Raw genomic sequence first — 19300 nt, 5'->3', positions numbered from 1 at the left:
CTGGACAAATCCAAATATGACTAACCTATTGGTGAATGATCTTGAATGCAACACTAAAATTCACATTGTGATTATCTATTACAATCTGTGACGGTTTCTTAGCAATTTAGTGACGGCTTTCTACAACTGATTTAGTGACTTTCAAACTGTTGTGAATGGGTTCTCTGATGGGTTTGTGACAGACTCTAGATTTTGTGACGTACTTTATTCACCAATTAGTGACCAATCTTTAGACCAATTTAGTGACGGATTCTGTAATTGGTTTAGTGATGAGTTCTGCGACGGGTTTAGTGGCGGATTTCTTTGACCAATTTTATGTTTACATTACAATTTAAATGTTGAATATACAATATACAGTATAATAATACACATTTAATTTATGTGTTACATTTTTATCTTTCATCTATGCATCTATGGCTTTGGTCGACATGAGAGGGGCTGAAGAAGATGAGGCAAAATCATCCTTCTCAATATTTACCATATTTTCCTCTTGAGCATGCGCCCATATCACAGCATAAAATCCAATAGCTATTGTGCCAGCTCCAATCAGGCTGCACCAACAATTGTATTAATGTTAATCCTTCAGCATTTAAATAATTTGCATAAATCTTCTATTTTTAAGAGGTAATTACCTTCCCAGATAAAAACTGCCTCCTAGAAATAATACTCCCAAGACAACTGCAATTACCATTCCTAAAGGGCTGAACAAAGCTACATAAATTGGTCCCTTCTTACGTAACGCCCACGCGTACACAACACTCCGCATCGACACCACAAAAATTGCCTGCAAATGAATCAACCACTACAAAATTAAAACATGCTTACATAACATAACCAACTCATAACTCAACATGTCAAAGGTCCTCATAGTAAAAATCAGACAAATATATCCTCCTTAGTTTATACTTACTGAATAACACACAACTACCAACTCCTTATCAGGGAATCCAAGCTTTTGAAGTTCCCTCTGCAATTAGAGCCACTATGGAGGATAGGATCACCCCCAAGCTACAACAAACAGTTGTTATCACTAGCTCTTCAGGATACTCCCTGATAACTCTAGTCTGTGAAATGGTGGAAAAGCAAATTAAATAAATTACTTTAACTCTAAACTGCAAAGATCACTGCATTTAAATTTATAATAGTTTGTTTACCGCGACAATGTACATAACTGAAGCGCAAAAGCTAGCAGTTGCAAGAATAAAACCACCAAGAATCCATTCTGATTCCACTGAGAGGTAAGTTCCACTTCCTCCCAATGCTAAATTTTGCATAGAACCGCTTATAAGCGGCATCCCTTTATATAAAGTCAAGATTAGTGCCCCTGCAATGGAAGCCTCTGTGCCAACAATTTTTGCCTGGCTGCTATGCAGTTTCACATTCAGATTTTCCATCCTGAAAGTGTACATCAAAGTAGTATTCACTCCAATTTTCTATTTCCTCATGTAATGGAAGGATATCTAAAGAAGAGTATGGTGATTATAATAATGAGCCATCAAATATCAATGGATAGTCTTCACTGCAATTATTGCATGTACATTTTACTATATTTTTAAGAAAAATCTTTTTCTGAAGTTATTTTTGGAAGTTCAAAAAAATTGTTTTTTTATAATATAAGTTAATACATGCTCTTCCTATCACTAATTAACATAAGGTACTCCAAAATTTGTTTCTTTAGACACATATATACAAAAGGGTGAAGAGGAGAAACCTGGAAATTACAGCAAGTATGAAGGTAAAAGCAGGGACAAGGTCCATCACAGCTGAGGCCAGTGTGGGGGAGCTATATCGAATTCCAGTGAACAACAAAGTCTGCACTGCAGTACTGCACAGCTAGCTCAAGGCCATCAGATTAACAATCAAATTCCCCTCTCAAAACTAGCAAATTGAGATCCATAGAATTTTTTTTACTTTGCATACTGTGTAAATTTGGTGTTAACTCTGTTCATACCTGAGGCAAGAGATAAGAAACAATCTGCAAAGAATTAAGCTTGGAATTGGGGGAGGAGCTCTCTTCCTGTGTGATTTTTTAAGGGTAAAAGATATCACAAAGAAAGAGTCAAACTCCAATCTATTACACAAATTTGTGAAAGAAGACTTTTCAGTAATTGGAAATTGAACCTGTGGTAGAGGATGGTGGATGGTAGAAGGAAACAAAGAGCCAAAAGGTTTGAGTAGAAAATGAAAACATAGTTGCTCATTCCACTGTTGGTAGCTGACTTGACTAGAGTGTTCAAGCTCACATCCAAGAACTGAGTTGCAACCATTGCAACTGTTACACTCACTCCTTCACTCACCATTTCTCTGTGTCTTAGAATTTTCCCTAATTCACTTGTTCTAACTTCTCAAGTCTGTGGAGATCGAATTGGTTTCCAGAACTTTGAACTTTCACTTTCCTATATCTAGTCTTTTAAATTATCTAAATAATGTGAAATGGAATATGGTAAGAGCAGGAGTATCTTTGATTAGATATAAGCAACAAACATGTAATAGAAAATAATTTATCAAGGTGGTGTCTGTTCTTTAGTCTTTACATGGTGGCAGCTAGCTTCAGAAGGAATGAATATTTTACTACACACCCAAAATTATTAAAATGAAAACTGCAAATAAGAGAGGTGATAGCTATAGTATAATGTGATATGACATCAATAGAAAAATAAGGAGAGAAATGCAATAACCCAATTTCGTGACGGATTTCTTTAACCAATTTAGTGACGAATTTCTGTAACCAATTTATATATACATGTTAGCCAAGCTTTCTAAACTGCAACTGACTAAGATTATACACGGCATAGAATCACAAATTATTAGATGCCATGCATGTCATCAGCAGCATTAGTGAGAATCATCTTTGGTAGACATGAGAGGGGCTGAAGAGGATGATGAGGCAGAAAAATCATTCTTCTCTTTTACCATATTTTCCTCTTGAGCCTGCGCCCACATCACATCACGAGAAGCACTTGTTTGGAAAGTTTGCAATCATATTAACAGAAAACAAAATCAAATTGATACAAATAAAAGCAACAAGCCTCAAATATCTCTTGATGTAGATGATGAGAGGGACAAAAAAAAAGTTCTCCAACTTCACATTTGTGCAGCTGAAGATGATGCCCCCTGGAGTCCTCTGTATTTAGGGTGCTTGTGCATAAACAGAAATTTTCAAATTTGGTAGGACTAGATTTTATTAATCTATTGAAGTGATTTTTTTTTGTCAAACATGCTTAGATTAAAACCTCATGGGTTGTCAAACGAAACTTACATCAAGTGAGAACAAAAAATCAAAGAATGATACTGCAATACTGGTTCATTACTTCATTTAGAATGAGGTTATAACTTCATGAGATGAGTTAGATAGCTCAAAATTTCCTATAACATTTTTAAGTGTTTCTTGATTGAAGGTAATTTTTCATAATTTTTTTAATATTGATTTTATAATCAATCAATTTTATGTTTGCATTACAATTTAAATGTTGAATATATAGTATAATGATAAACATTTAACTTGTGTGTTAAATTTTTATCTTTCAGCTATGCATCTATGGCTATGGTCGACATGAGAGGGGAGGAAGAAGATGATGAGGCAAAATCATTCCTCTCAATATGTAGCACATTTTCCTCTTGAGCTTGCGCCCAAATCACAGCATAAAATCCAATAGCTATTGTAGCAGCTCCAATCAAGCTGCACCAAGCAACAAGTAATGTATAAATCCATTAATTAATGTTAAAACAGATAATCCTGCAGCATTTAAATAAAATTTTCATAAATTTCCTATCTTACCTTCCCAGATAAAGACTGTCTCCTAGAAGTACTACTCCCATGGCAGCCGCAATTACCATTCCTAAAGGGCTGAACATGGCTACGTAAATTGGTCCTTTCTTACGAAACGCCCATGCGTTCACAACACCCCGCATTGATACCACAAAAATTGCCTGTATGCAAATGAATCAACCACCAGTCCACCACAAAACTTATATAAACATGCCTACATATATAACGTAACCAACTTCTTATTCCATTTTTGTTAAGAAAATTATTAATAATTCTTGAAGTTTATTCTTACTGAATAACACACAGCTATCAACTCCTTATCAGATCTGAGAATCCAAGCTTTTGAAGTACCCTCAGCAATTAGAGCAACTATAGCAGATAGGACCACCACCAAGCTAGAACAAATGGTTGTTAACACTAGTTCTTCAGGATAGTCCCTGATAACCCAAGTCTGTGTATTGGTGGAAAAAAAAATTAAATAAATCACTTTTATTATAAACTGCAAAAACAGTGTGCATTGAAATTTAGAATAGTTTGTGTACCATGACAATAAACATAACAGAAGCACAAAAGCTAGCAGTTGCAAGAATAAAGCCACCAAGTATCCAGTCTGATTGCACTGAGAGATAAGCTCCACGTCCTCCCAATGCTAAATTTTGCCTAATAAGCGGCACCCCTTTATATAAAGTCATGATTAGTGCCCCTGCAATGGAAACTACTGTGCCAACAATTTTTGCCTGGCTCCTATGCAGTTTCAGGTTCAGATTTTCCATCCTGAAAATGCACATCAAAATAGTATTCACTCCAATTTCCTATTTCCTCATGTAATGGAAGGATATCTAAACTAGAGTATGGTAATTATAATAATGAGCTATCAAATATCAATGGATAGTGTTCACTACAATTATTGCATGTATATTTTACTCTATTTTTAAGAATATATACTTTTTCTAAAGTTGTTTTTGGAAGTTTAAAAAAAATTCTTTTTTTTATAACATAAGCTAATACAAGCTCTTCCCATTACTAATTAACATAAGATACTCCATAATTTGTTTCTCTAGACACATAAGTACAAAAGGGTGAAGAGGAGAAACCTGGAAATTACAGCAAGTATGAAGGTAAAAGCAGGCACAAGGTCCACCGCAGCTGAGGCCAGTGTGGGGGAGCTATATCCAATTCCAGTGTACACCAAAGTCTGCACTGCAGTACTGCACAGCTATCTCAAGGCCATCAGATTAACAATCAAATTCCCCTTTCAAAACTGCCAAATTGAGATCCATAGAAGAATATATATTTGAATTGTATACCATGTAAGTTTGGTGGTAACTCTGTTCATACCTGAGGCAAGAGATAAGAAACATTCTGCAGAGAATTGAGCTTGGAATTGGGGGAGGAGCTCTCTTCCTGTATGATTTTTGAAGGATAAAAGAAATCACATAGAAGGAGTCAAATACAAATTTATGACACAGGTTTATAAAAGAAAACTTTTCAGTTTTCAGTAATTGGACACACCTATGGTAGAGGATGGTGGATGGTAGAAGGAAACATAGAGCCAAAAGGTTTGAGTAGACAACAAAAACATAGTTGCTCATTCCACTGTTGGTGGCTGACTTCACTAGAGTGTTCAAGCCCACATCCAAGAACTGAGTTGTAACCATGGCTACTGTTACACTCACTCCTTCACTCACCATTTCTCCCTGTTTTTGAATTTCCCCCAAACTCACTAGTTCCAACTTCTCAACTCTATAGCTAGCAGATTGAACTGGTTTCCACTTTCCAGAACTTTGCACTTTTGAACTAGGCTTAAATACTCTAGGGGTCCCTGAAATTGTACCCCGTATTAAAATAAGTCCCTGAAAAAAAAAATTCCGATTCCGGATCCCTGGAATTGTTTTTTTAATCAGAATAAGTCCCTACACATGTTTTTAGCCTATCTGACAGATTTTTTGCTGACTCAACATTTACACGTGGCTTTTTCATTTATTTTAAATACACATGGAATAAAAAAAATTAAATTTAAATCTAATTAAGCTATCTACCTAAATCTAATTAACCTAATTCCCAGAATCCCCAGAAATTAATCATGTTCATCACCTCCTCTTATGAACTTCATCTTCTTCATGAATTCTGAAAAAATCCCAGAAATCATTAATTCTCAAACAAAGTCAATCTTTTCACACACAATCCTAGGACCAAACATATGCAAGCACAAGTATAGTTGAATTGAGAATGAAAAACCAGAAGACAAACAAACTAGCGTTGGGTTCTCTGATTCTCTCTCCACTCTTCATCTCCATCTCCATCTCCAGATGCCCATCACCCCCACCACTCTCTTCTCAAACCCCTCTCTTTTCTAGTTTTCATCTTCCACCGCACCTCCCACTACAAACACAACACAACTTCTTCCTCCTCCTTCATCTTCTTCTTTCCCACTTCCCCAATTTCTGAAACCCTAAATCTTCAACATGAACGAAATCTGAAATCGAATCAATTCCTATCAGATCTGTTGAGGCAAAACAGAGATTTGTTTGGATGGTTGAGATTTGGCTTTGAATTGGGAGACTGAGAGAGAACGAGGGAGAGCAAGAGAGAGCGGCAACCAACTTTCAGCCATTGAGAGCGAGAGAGAATCTATGAGTGTCGTCGCTCCTTGCTGTTACAGCCTTAGCCACGCGACCAATCGCACCGCCGCTGCTTGTCTTTGTTCACTCTCTCTCGATCTCATACTGTGTGTCTCACGCAATCTCTGTTTCATTCTTCTCTCTCGATCTCACATTCTGTGTTTCTCTTGGCAGAGATGCTCTTTTATGGTAGTTTCGTGGTGAGGTTGTTGCTCTGTGCAGGTGGCCAGAGTATTTTTGTGTGAAAAGATTGATTTTAGGGATTTTGGTTTGGTTTGGGAATTTTGGTTAGTGGTTTTAATTTAGGGATTTTGGGAATTAGGTTTAATTAGATTTTGGTAGATAGGTTAATTAGATTTAAATTTAATTAATTTTTTTTATTTTTATTCCATGTGTATTTAAAATAAATGAAAAAGCCATGTGTAAATGTTGAGTCAGCAAAAAATCTGCCAGATAGGCTAAAAACATGTGTAGGGACTTATTCTGATTAAAAAAACAATTCCAGGGATCCGGAATCGGAAAAAAAAATTTCAGGGACTTATTTTGATACGGGGTACAATTTCAGGGACCCCTAGAGTATTTAAGCCTTTGAACTATCAACATATATATATATATTTCTGGTCAAAGCATGAGGGCGGCATTTTACTAACGATTTGCTTGGTTCGCTCATTTTCTGTTTTTCTTTATTTAAAAGAATAGAAAATACAGCTGAATAAAGCTTGGTTGATGTTTAGATACATGAAAATATTTTTTAAAATATGATTAAAACAATTGTTTTCATTTAATGATAACGACACATTGCATCAATATATGTGTCCCCGTAAGATAGCTCAAGTGGTAGGAGCTAGGGGACATATGTGTTGGGTAGGGGAGGAGATCCAGGGATCGAATCCTGGCGGGGCAAAATGTGTCAATTTATTATTTTTCTCTGCCGATGATGGAAGATAAATACGTCACAAAATCCTTGTCAACAGTGTTTGCAACGGAAAATGCGTCCGTCACAAAACCTTGAATGAGAAACCTGTGACGGAAATTTGTTTGTCACAAAATCATGTCAACACTTTGCGACGGAAATGTATCCGCCACAAAACCTTGAATGAGAAATCTGTGACGGAAATTTGTTTGTCACAAAATCATGTCAACACTTTGCGACGGAAATGTATCTGCCACAAAACCTTGACTGTAAAATTTGCGACGGAAAAGTGTTCGTCACACATTATTGTCAACACTTTGCGACGGAAAAGTATCCGTCACAAAACCTTACATGTGATTTTTGCGACGGAGACATCCCGTCACAGAATCCTTGTCAACATTTTGCGACGGGATTATTTCCGTCACAAAACCTTGCCTGTGAATTTGGCGACGGAAAATGTTTCGTCACAAGTTTTTGTCAACACTTTGCGACGAAATTTTGTCCGTCACAAATTCTTACATGTGAAACTTGCGACGGAATTATTTCCGTCACAAAACCTTGTCTATGAATTTTGCGACGGAAATTGATCGTCACAAATGAAAAAATAGTACATCAAGACTTGGTAGAAGGACTTATAGGACGGAAGACTTTCTTCCCCCATCTCCTACAAGCAACGTACACGTGATAAAAAAAATAATGAATATTTTTAATCCGAAAATCAATTGTGGACATCCATTTGGGCTTAATGTGCACACACCCAAAATTATTAAAATGAGAATTGAAAAGATCAGATAGAGAAGTGATAGCTATATATACTATAATGTGCTTTTAATGCATGCATATTTGACCATAAATAGCATAATGTTAATGAGGAAATAAACAGTTTCCTTTGATTGATCAACCTTGCAATCTCGAGAGAGATGGGAGTTCATAGGCCGATGGGCAAAACACCAAGAAATATCAAGTTCACATCTTAACCCAAATAATATATTAGGTTTATGAATCACATCTCTTATAAAATCTTCTCCTCACACTTGAATGATCAACAACTGAGTACACAACTCAAAAGGTTAGATGCATTAAGTTTTTCTTAATCTGGAGCCCGGCCGTGGAGATTTTTCAAAAAAATTATGCTGCGTGTAGTGGTGATGACATATTTATGTATAAATTTTTAATGCATCAGGAGCTCTGTATTGGCTGGAATGTTCCGTGACTGGGGAGCATATGATCACTGCGGATTGAAGTGTGGCGTATTCAGGGCGCATATGTTCTTGAATTCAACAACACCGAGTGATCCAAGAAACCTAGTTCTCTGTGTCTCATGACTTTCTTCACTTTCACTGACCTTAATTTACAATCCAATAACAAGCAAATTAAAATTCTCTCTTCACTATCCCTTCAGTTTCGTGTACTGGCTTTCATATTTACTCTCAAACTCTCAAGTAAGTAGTAAGCACTTGCATAGAAGCATGTAATAATTGAACGCTCTCTGTCTCATTCTTTAATTTAGCAGAAAATAAAGCAGGAAAGAATGAATGCCTTCCTCAAAATGAGAAGTGCAAAAGCATTCAAATTCCAATCCCTCTCCCTCACCTGGAGTCTTATTCCCTGCACATTTCTAGCACTGCTTTGTTTATACTTTTTCCCTCACTCAAATCCTCTCCTTTCTCCTCCTTCTTCTTATTCAGGTATGCATATACATTATACATACATAATTTTGTCGTCTTAACGTTATTAGAATGTTACAAGTGCAACTGGATTTGTTCTAAGCTTATCAAGTTAATTAGCAGGAACGAACAAAGCAGCTGCATACAAGAAACAATGTGACTACTTCAATGGAAATTGGATTCCTGACAGGACAGGCCCATTGTACAATGGTACAACCTGTGGTACAATCCAAGAAAGCCATAACTGCATCACCAATGGAAGGCCTGACTCTGACTTTCTTTACTGGAGATGGAAACCTAGGAGGTGCAATCTTCCAAGGTTTGAACCCAACACTTTTCTCCAACTCATTAGGAACAAGCATGTAGCTTTTGTTGGAGACTCTCTAGCTAGGAACCAATTAGAGTCCCTTCTTTGCTTGCTAGCCACTACTTCAACACCTAAGAATCACCCCAGGAAACGTTCTTTGGGTTGGTGGCATTTTGCTTCTCACAATGCAACATTATCATCATATTGGGCACCATTTCTTGTGCAAGGTGTTCAAAGACAACTTAAAGGGCCAGGACCACGTCATAATACAATGTATTTGGATCAAGTTAATGAGAGGTGGGCCAAGAACATGGATCAAATGGATTTAATTGTTCTTGGATTTGGCCATTGGTTTGTGAAAACTCCTTCAATTTACTATGAGGCTGGTTCAGTTTTAGGTTGCCAAAACTTTCCTGCTCTTAATTGTACTGATATTGTCTTTTATGGTCCATTAAGAAAAGCTTTAAGGACTGCACTCAATAGCATAATTGAGAGGAAAGCAGCGAAAGGAAATGGAGGTGGTGTCATTGTGAGAACATACTCACCTTCTCACTTTAAAGGTACTTGGGATAAGGGTGGTACTTGTTCAATGACTAAACCTTATGAAAAAGAGGAGAAGAAACTTCAAAAAAGGGATGCTAAGATTAGAAGGATTGGAATAGAAGAATTGGAAAATGCTAAGGAAAAAGCCAAACAATGTGGAGGGTTTAGATTTGAAGTATTAGATGTGACCAAATTAGCATTAATGAGACCAGATGGCCACCCTGGCCCTTATATGAATCCATACCCATTTTCTAAAGGGGTTCCAGAGCGCGTGCCGAGTGATTGTTCTCATTGGTGCTTGCCAGGGCCTATAGACACGTGGAATGAGATTTTTCTCGAGATGATGAAGTGGGAGGAAAAAGAGTGAAGACTAGTGAGGCCTTCCTCCTCTCATCATATTAATAATTTATTAGTTTTGTTTACTGTGTACTAAAAAAAATCTGGTTCACACATTTTTCTGTAAATTAATTTTAGCACATAAGCGTATTATAAATAACATGTATTAAATGCATTTATGAACTTCTAACTTCATTGTAATTCATTAAATTATCCATAAATTTTACCTTGTTATGCTAATGGAGGATTTTAAGTGTCTTAGAAAGATGATGGTTTGACTCTAGAAGATATTAAAATGGTTTTTGCTTGGTTTCTCCAACCATCTTCCCGTGTGGCGCTTGTGGGTTGAACTCTAAGATTTCATTGATAGAACAGTAGTGCGTTCGTAAAACGAGACTTTGACACTCAAATCAGTTTGAGATCGAATAAAGTGCATAATAATATCACAAATCCCCGAACTACCTCCAAGTTCCCTTTTATTTTTTTATTTCTCGTTCTGTGACATTTCTCTAATCGTCCCCAAGTTCCCCTATTCGTTTCTTTTTATTTTTCCTTTTGCAGTGGTTGCCCAACCGACCCCAAATTCTCCTTTTTATTTTTACAATTTTCCTTATGTGGCGGTTCCTCACCGCCTCAAGTTCCCTTTTCGATATCCTTCTTCCAAGTGAAATTTCATCCCTATTTTTTTCTAAAAAATCCCATTACAGGGCCGGCCCTGGGCCTGTGCAAGCTGGCCCTCAGCCCAGGGCCTCCAAAAAGAAGGGGCCAAAAAAAAAATTCTCATTAAACTTTCCCTTAAAATAAAATTTAGTTATAATAATTAATGTTCAAGATGTTATTAATGACTTGAGCTGGTCTAGTGGTTAGTAATTGTGTATGTTATTTTTATGAACCGGGTTCGAATCCTGACCCCTGGCGGATTGCAAGAGGCCAGTTGCCAAACGAACCAACATAATGATTCTGATAAAATTTCAAACCTAAAAATTATTAGGGGTTATATTATTTGCCCCGGGCCTCCAAAATGTCGGGACCGGCCCTGCCTCTCAGCCTCCACCTTTCTCTTCCAAGTGAAATTTCATTCCAAGTTTCCACTAAAAATTTCATTCTCTCTCAACCCTAGCTTAACCTTTCCCTTCATTGTTGAGATGCACTAAACCCTCACTCCATTCACCATTGTGATTCATTTCTCTACGACTCTATTTATGCTCTCGTTGTGTTCGTTCTCGCTATTTCTGCTCTCGTCGTTCTCTACTCCATAGGTTTCCTCTCACCGTCGAGCTTGGTCGTTATCACCGTCAAACGTGGTCATTCTCATCGTGAGACGTGGCCATGTATATATTTCACTTCTCTTATCTTCTCTAGTCTTCCTTTCAATTAGAAACAGGAAACATGGAAAGGGACCACCCTCTTGTCTCAACCCTCTCTCCTCTCCAGAGTTAATTCCTTCGTTAGAACAAAATGGTATTTGCTTGAAAGAATAAAGGGAAGACAAACTAAAGGTAATTGCAAGTTTTTTTTCCCAAAAGCAGAACAATTTATTTAAGGCATGACCTGCATTCTCTTTTTGAGGCCTAAGCTTGGTCTGTGGCCTATCAATAGGCCAAATTTTAAGGCTTGGTCTGGCCTTTTATAAGGCTTGACCTATAAGTCTACTTAAAAGTCTATTTAACAGAAAATTTCACCAAAAGAAGACCATTAGGCCAGCGGACTAATAGGCTATCGGGCTAATAGACCTTTTATATATCATTTCATTTCCCTTCAAATAAATAAACTTGTATATCATTGCATTTCAAAGAACAAAACCTCAATTATTTAAAACAAACACAACAAAAATTAAATTATACATAATTATGTTATATTTATGTATATTATTAATAAAAATAATAGATAAGTAGGCCGGCCTATCATGCCAAATAGGTTCTTTTAATTGTTTGGACCTGACCTTTTTAGTTAAACAAGCCATTTAAAAAGTCCAAGCCTGACCTTTTTAATAAACGAGTCAGGCCGGGCCGAACCTCAGACGAGCAGAGTCATAGGCCCCTGACGAGCCGCCTAACCTATTTCCACCCCTAAGGACAGCTTCTCATGACATGGCGAAAAGAAAAAACCAACCTGAAAACAGAAAATCAATAGAGCCCTAAAATCCACCCCCTACTAACATGTTGGCTAGATAAAAAAACAGAGAGCCAATAACAACTTTAAGACCCTGAAAAAGAAAAACGGAAGAGCATTGCAGTAATTAAGTGCTGCAAACAAGTTTCTAGCTCTTTGCATCCCAAAGCAATATAGTTTGGTATACCAAAACTTTACAATCCCTTATTTTATATTTGAATGCTCCATATCAGAGGCAAAATGGCATCCACACATTTATATCTGTATTTTCAGCAGCTCGTATTGGCTGAAATGTTTAATGCTGCATGTTAAAGTGCGGGTACTCAATGTGGACGCTTTTTGCTTTACACGTAATAATATTTAAATTATTAGTAATAATTTGGATCTTCTCTAATTTGTCTATCTTGTGTTCTATGACCAAATATGAAAGTCCAAATCAAATCACGTTTTGAAACTCTCAGAAAGTTAATACTCCATTACTAATTAACATTTTGGAGATTCACGTAAAGGGTGCGTTTCTTGAAGTGAACGAGTGGATTGATCCAAGAAACCTAGGTATCTGATCTGTATCTCACTTTCTTCATTTTCACTCACCTTTACATACCAATAATATGCAAAATACTCTTCTTCTTATTATTATTCTTACTCTTATCATACCCCTTCAGTTCTGTATAAGACGAAATATTTTTCTTTTTTCGTTTGGCTTCATATTTACTCTCAAATAGTCAGCTCTTGCATGTTATACTCTTACAGTCTCTCATTCTTTTGTTAAAGAATTTAGTCACGTTCATTGTCATCACTCTTTTGAATGAAAAATATTCAGCACATTTTTGTCATTGTGATCATTCCAATTATCCAAGATGCAGGACTACATTTTTTTTTCTGTCCGCGCCTTTATATAGCAGGAAATAAAGCAGGAATTGAAGGAATGAATGCCTTCATCAAAATGAGAAGTGCAAAACCATTCAAATATCAACCCCTCTCCCCCATCTGGAAACTTCTTCTCTGCATATTCCTAGCACTGCTTTCTTTATACTATTACCCTCATTCCAGCTATATCACCTACCACTCCTCTCCTCCTCCTTATTCAGGTATACGTACACACACACACACACACACACACACACACATATATATATATGCATAAATCTTTTTGTCTTATTAACATCATTATATATAATTTTTAGAAGTGCAAGGATATTTTCTAACTTATCAAATTAGTAGGTATTTTATCAACAGGAAAGAACAAAAGTTACAAGAAACAGTGTGACTACTTTAATGGCAATTGGGTTCCTGATAGGAGAGGCCCTTTGTATAATGGTACGACCTGTGGTATGATCCTAGAAAGCTATAATTGCATGACCAATGGCAGGCCTGACTCAGAATATCTTTACTGGAGATGGAAACCTAGGAGGTGCAATCTTCCGAGGTTTGAACCTCACACTTTTCTCCAACTCATTCAGAACAAGCATATAGCTTTTGTTGGGGATTCTATAGCTAGAAACCAATTAGAATCCCTTCTTTGCATGTTAGCCACTGCTTCAACACCTAAACTTGACCCCCGTAAAGGTTTGGGTTGGTGGCATTTTCCTTCACACAATGCAACCATATCATCATATTGGGCCCCATTTCTTGTACAAGGTGTTCCAATATCACGAAACGTGTCAGGACCACGTCATAATACAGTGTATTTGGATCAAGTTAATGATGGTTGGGCAAGGGATATTGATCAAATGGACTTAATTGTGCTTGGATTTGGGAATTGGTTTCTGAGCTTGCCTTCAGTTTACTATGAGGCTAGTTCAGTTTTAGGTTGTCGAAACATTCCTGGTCTTAATTGCACTGATATTGGATTTTATATTCCATTAAGAAAGGCTTTAAGGACTGCTCTTCATAGCATCATTGAGAGAAAAGCAGCTAAAGGAAATGGAGGTGGTGTCATTGTGAGAACATCCTCACCTTCTCACTTTAAAGGTACTTGGGATAGTGGTGGTACTTGTTCAATGACTAAACCTTATGAAAAAGGGGAGAAGAAACTTCAAAAATGGGATGCTGAGATTAGAAAGATTGAAATAGAAGAACTACAAAATGCTAAGGAAAAAGCCAAACAGTTAGGAGGGTTTAAGTTTAAGGCACTTGATGTAACAAAATTAGCATTAATGAGATCAGATGGGCATCCCAGTATTTATAGGAGTGCATTCCTAGTTGCTAAAGAGGTTCCAAAAAATGTGCAGAAAGATTGTTCTCACTGGTGCCTGCCAGGGCCTATAGATACATGGAATGAGATTTTCCTAGAGATGGTGAAGAAGTGGGAAGAATAGCCGAGGATTGAAGTGTTCTTGGACGTTCATTTTATATATCTTATTCATAATTTATTACACTAATCTTTCCAAAGAGATCACATTTATTCTGCTTAAGTTTTCTGATTTCATGATGGGATGTAGGTTAATAAGTAGAGAGGTTTTTACTTGTAAGTTTTCAATTTAAATTGTAAAGACAAAAATGTTTGGCGGGCACTAGATATGTATTGCCAGCATTTTCCTGCTAAGTTTTTCGGGTTTCAAGCAAATTTGGCCAAAATTTATAAGATGTTAACCATTCTCGATCAAGCTAAATACTACCCCTGACTTGGAGTTTCTATACTTAATATCTCTAAGTCTAGGTTACTGTTTAACCTGCACGAGACCGCCAACTTAGAGACCCTCAATTTGTTAGTAAATGATGCAAGTCATTACTAAATTTAGGGTAATGTTTCATCCACACCTCTCTTTTGAGGTGGAGAGGTGGAATTGTAAGAGAGATAGGAAGAAAAAAAAAAAGTAAGAGAGAGAAAATATGAGATGTCATAGATGATAAGATGAGAGAGATAAAAATAAAAATAGGTGGAAATGAAGGGTCTGCTGCACCCATTTCCGGTTAGTTCCATCTCCTCCCTTCCTAACCTTTAATTTGTATTTCCTCTGTTGTCCATCTCTTTCTCATAAGGCTTACTGGCTCACCATTTGACAGGAAAACGAAAATCAATTTGTTGTTCACCTGGGTCTTCTAAAAGGCGTTTTATTTTTATATCTCAATCCCAAATATAGATCTCTCATCTCTTATTTTCACGGATTCTAAACAGAATCTAAATAGCCAATTCTCTTCATTCCTGTTTTTATTCAATATAAGACAATTTGTATATTTTATGTCTCTCTGTAGGTGCTACTTGGAAAGTTTTTACTGTAACTTGAACATGTCTATCATTTAAAAGAGATAGAGAAGAGAACTCAACTAACATTGTGAAATAGGAAACCGTGATGTAGATAGTGTAGATATAAATCGAAAACGTGGTCCGAAGGACTCTAATCGTTCTATGTGCCTACAAGCATAATAACCAATGTAGATAGCGTAATATGATGGCAGTTTTAAAGCAAATTTCTCTAGATCTGATTTATCCACATTCTCACCATTATTCTTCTTCTTTTGATCTTTTGGTTTGTATTTTACAGGTATGACACGAAGACTTAACTTAATTTCACAAGTAAATGACTCCAAACTCCAAAGCGACATGGAAATAGGAAGTGAGGCTAACAAATTTATGACATATTGACCAATCTGGAAGAATGAGTGATATGGAGATGCTGTTTATGAGTCATTTTCCTTCTGATGTAAACCTATTCTTCCCCTTTCCGTTACTATGTTGTTACTGATGTTTACTCTGCTTCTTTTGTTTACTGTTCTTTTCCTTGACTTGCAGGAATGAATTAATTCCCTTGGAGGGACAATTTCTTAGAGGTATATCCTTAACTTTCAACTTGTCTTTTTTAATTGCTCACTCTCTGTTTCCTTTTTTATTATGAGCTCTAATGTTTGTTAATGGTTCTCTGGAATGTTCTTAGGTAGTGCACAATATCAATTGAACCCTTTTTTAAGTGCCCACTCTCTGTTTCCTTGCAGGTTAGGTTCTTGAATATTGAAGATTTATTTTTATTTTTAAAATTTTGGTTTTGTTCTAAAGCTATATATGTTTTTCAATGGCAGGTATTGATCTTGCTGGTCGGATTGCTTTGGTTCTAATAACTGTGTTTTTTCTTTAGCAGCTCTTAATTTTAATGGTCAAAATTTTTCTGACACCTTTCAGAAGCTTTCATTGCTATTTATATTAATACTTGAATTGGTTTTGATTTAGTTGATGCATTGTTATTTGCTCCCTCTATGAATATTTGCATCCTTTTAGTGTGCAAATGGTGAACTCTTTGAGTGAATAAGTTGTAGATGTTTTCTTTTCATATTGTTACATTGTCTATGCTTCTTAATTTGGTGATTTACTTCTTAATTAATCATATTACCTAATACCTTCACTCTTCATTCACTGTGATCCCATTTTGCTGTAGAGGAGCATGATATTTTTAATTCAAAAGCTGAGCAGTATTTTTTTCTTGCTTTCTTTTAACTGGAGTTGCCCCTATGGGTATGTTGAAGTTCATGAAAGTTGAAGTATTAGCCATATACTATGTAAAAAGCCACTTACAAGTATGTGCCATTTCTTGCACTTTTTTTTACAGCTCATACTTATTTCCCAAGATATTGTATGGTTTCAATCCAATTGATATGCTTTCACTGAACAATCACATGTTCTTAGGACAAACTCATATTGAAGTTAAGAGTCAGTCTAACACAAGTGACTATGACTTGGGTGTCTTTAACTGATCTCTCTAATTTAGTATTTTCTTTTCAATTTTTAGTGTCTAAATTTGGTAGCACAGATGAAGAACCTAATGTTCCTTCATGTAGCTCATTCATTGGTTGAAAACCTCTAGCTACCTGCTTCTTGCTGGATCATCCTCACACACTATAGTAGGTAAGCAAGTTCAAGATGCTACTTGGAATCTACAATTATGTCTCTTTTTTGCTATTGTTTAATTTTGAAAGAGCATGTCACGTTCGCAATTAGTTATCTTTGTTCTTTGTTTTTATTTCTCTTTGTTCCTTAACCTGGATTTGTTTCTCTTGCTAAAGCATGATGAAAAATGAGGTTCCATTTATTTCTATTTTCTCTCTTTATTAGCTCAGTTTGTTCACTCTATTTTGGTAAAGCATGATGGCCCAGTCTTAGATTCAATGTGCTACTTTGGACCAAAAGGAATAATTGTTACGAACTGCTATTTTGATAATTAGGACTTTATTTTTTGTGTTGTCATGACACTCATGTAGTTGCTTATGTTCTCTCTAGACTCTAATTGTGGGTAAGTACCTTATTGACTGTTAATTGCTTATTGATATATACAGCCAGCTTAATTGGATGCTGCATTTTGGAGCCTCATGTGAAAAGCTTCTTTATGCCGGCTTACAAGCTGTTACTCACTTTAGCAGTTTAGCGTACTGTCATTAGTTACCTCTGTAAATTTAGTTTCACCTTGATGTGTTTAGATTTATCAATTGAAATCAAAATTACCATTATTAGGTAGTGTTTGTGCATATTATTTGGGCAAAATAGTTATTTGATTGCAAGGGTTAAAAGTGATTGTTAAATCAGTAGGCTGAAAGCTTGATCTTTAAGAATCGTACTATTGGGATAATCTTTAAGAATTGCACTATCGGAAAAAACCTTGGGAAAATTTGTGGTCTTCATCAAATAAATAAGAATGATTACATGAAAAAAGACTTATATATGATTATATAGGGTAAACATAAATTTTGTTTTCAAAATTTTATGTAAAAAATAAATATAGTCAAATAATGTGATTCTCAAATAAACTTAATATTACTTTCTTAAAAAATTATTTGCTTAACTTATGATTAATAAACTCAAAATAGTTTATAGATAAATATAAGTTTTTATTCATAAGCAAATTGGAGAAACTTATGAAAAAAAAAAATATAGGCAAACCATAAATTTCTCATAACTTAGTCAACTTTTACTAAAGTACTTATAACATATTCTCAAATATTATTATTTTTTTATGAAATACATAATATGTGTATATATATTTGTAATTGCTTGATAGCAAAAAATTCAATTATATTTAATTATAAATTTTTATTTTAATTAAATTTATTAGGAATATAGGTAAACTAATCGTGACCTGTGTAATGACACGATCATGGTCATGGATATAATATAATTATTTTTTGATGTTATAAAAAATGATTATCAGTGTAACTTTTAGATTATTTTTCTTAACTAATAAATAATTTCATGTACCAAAAACCTTTCATTAATCACACGAGAACATATCTATGCTAAATAAAACAATACTTACATAATACTTTTTATATTACATAGAAATTAGTTTCTTTTTTTGAATTTACATAGAGATTAGTTATATACTCATTTATACAGAGTATTATAAAATAGTATTTTCAATGTTTAAATAGATAGTTTCATTATAATTTGAAAAAGTGTATTTATCTAATGTTTAAACAAGTAATTTCATTAAGCAACGGCGAAATATCTATGCTAACTAAAATAATATTTTGAAAAAAAACTGTTACATAAAAAAATTTTATATTATACAAAGATTAGTTATCTTCATGTATACAAAGTTAATTTACATTTACATCTATTATAAAACAATTGTTTCAATGTTCAAATAAATAATTTCTTTATAATTTGTTATTTTTCTAAGCTAATAAATTATTTAAGTAAATTATTTTTTCTATGTTTAGATAAGTAATTTCATTAGTCAACGGGGAAATATCTATGCTAACTAAAATAATAATATTTTAAAATTCTTATATAATGAATTTTTATATTATATAGAGATTAGTTATATCTTTATGTAAACGAAGTTAATTTTTTTTGGTGTGCTTGCAATTTAGACCTCGGTGTGGTGATGGCCAAAGATCTTTTGAAGTCTGTGAATTATAGGAATCGAACTCTCGACCAAAGGGTTATCAAACAACCACTTTTTACCACTACGATCTGCACCCATTGGACATAAAAATTTATTTACATTAACTTGATTATAAAATTATATTTACAATGTTTCGTTGCCCCAACGCCAAACGCAGGGCTTTAAAGCCCTCCACATTATCAAAAAATTCAATATA

At 35.2% G+C, this 19300-nt stretch overlaps 2 protein-coding genes and 2 pseudogenes across 3 annotated transcripts; 2 read left to right on the top strand and 2 right to left on the bottom strand.

Moving 5' to 3' along the window:
• Positions 1-286: 286 nt before the first annotated feature.
• LOC130739978 (WAT1-related protein At5g40240-like) lies at positions 287-3245 on the bottom strand (annotated as a pseudogene).
• Positions 3246-3392: 147 nt separating this feature from the next.
• On the bottom strand, positions 3393-5821 carry LOC130739979 (WAT1-related protein At5g40210-like). Its single transcript, XM_057592454.1, has 7 exons — positions 5282-5821; positions 5108-5173; positions 4864-4977; positions 4312-4543; positions 4062-4220; positions 3779-3930; positions 3393-3679 (listed from the first exon to the last, which is right to left on the bottom strand). Exons 1-7 carry the CDS (start codon positions 5458-5460, stop codon positions 3529-3531), a joined length of 1053 nt encoding a protein of 350 aa, XP_057448437.1. The 5' UTR covers positions 5461-5821; the 3' UTR covers positions 3393-3528.
• A 2884-nt stretch (positions 5822-8705) lies between these two features.
• Positions 8706-10395, top strand: LOC130735736 (xyloglucan O-acetyltransferase 1-like). Of its 2 annotated transcripts, none has more exons than XM_057587638.1 (2): positions 8706-8991; positions 9091-10395. In XM_057587638.1, the coding sequence occupies exons 1-2, from the start codon at positions 8835-8837 to the stop codon at positions 10185-10187; spliced, it is 1254 nt and encodes a 417-aa protein (XP_057443621.1). In that variant the 5' UTR covers positions 8706-8834; the 3' UTR covers positions 10188-10395. The 2 variants fall into 2 exon arrangements, with proteins under 2 accessions (XP_057443621.1, XP_057443622.1); XM_057587639.1 differs by having other exon boundaries at positions 9094-10394.
• Positions 10396-13059: 2664 nt separating this feature from the next.
• Positions 13060-17986, top strand: LOC130739976 (xyloglucan O-acetyltransferase 1-like; annotated as a pseudogene).
• The last annotated feature ends 1314 nt before the right edge of the window (positions 17987-19300 follow it).

This window comes from Lotus japonicus, chromosome 2 (genome assembly GCF_012489685.1).
Source record: "Lotus japonicus ecotype B-129 chromosome 2, LjGifu_v1.2".
NCBI classification, from domain to species: domain Eukaryota; kingdom Viridiplantae; phylum Streptophyta; class Magnoliopsida; order Fabales; family Fabaceae; genus Lotus; species Lotus japonicus.
This window is presented reverse-complemented; position numbering and strand designations above follow the sequence as displayed.

Excerpts from the sequence above, each read along its gene's own strand:
- LOC130735736 (XM_057587638.1), top strand. The coding sequence starts at position 8,835 with ATGAATGCCTTCCTCAAAATGAGAAGTGCAAAAGCATTCAAATTCCAA. Across the intron at positions 8,992-9,090 it reads TCCTCCTTCTTCTTATTCAG|CAGGAACGAACAAAGCAGCT; the intron begins GTATGCATATAC and ends CAAGTTAATTAG.
- LOC130739979 (XM_057592454.1), bottom strand. The coding sequence starts at position 5,460 with ATGGTGAGTGAAGGAGTGAGTGTAACAGTAGCCATGGTTACAACTCAG. Across the intron at positions 5,174-5,281 it reads TCCACCATCCTCTACCATAG|GAAGAGAGCTCCTCCCCCAA; the intron begins GTGTGTCCAATT and ends AAAATCATACAG. Across the intron at positions 4,544-4,863 it reads ATACTTGCTGTAATTTCCAG|GATGGAAAATCTGAACCTGA; the intron begins GTTTCTCCTCTT and ends GTGCATTTTCAG.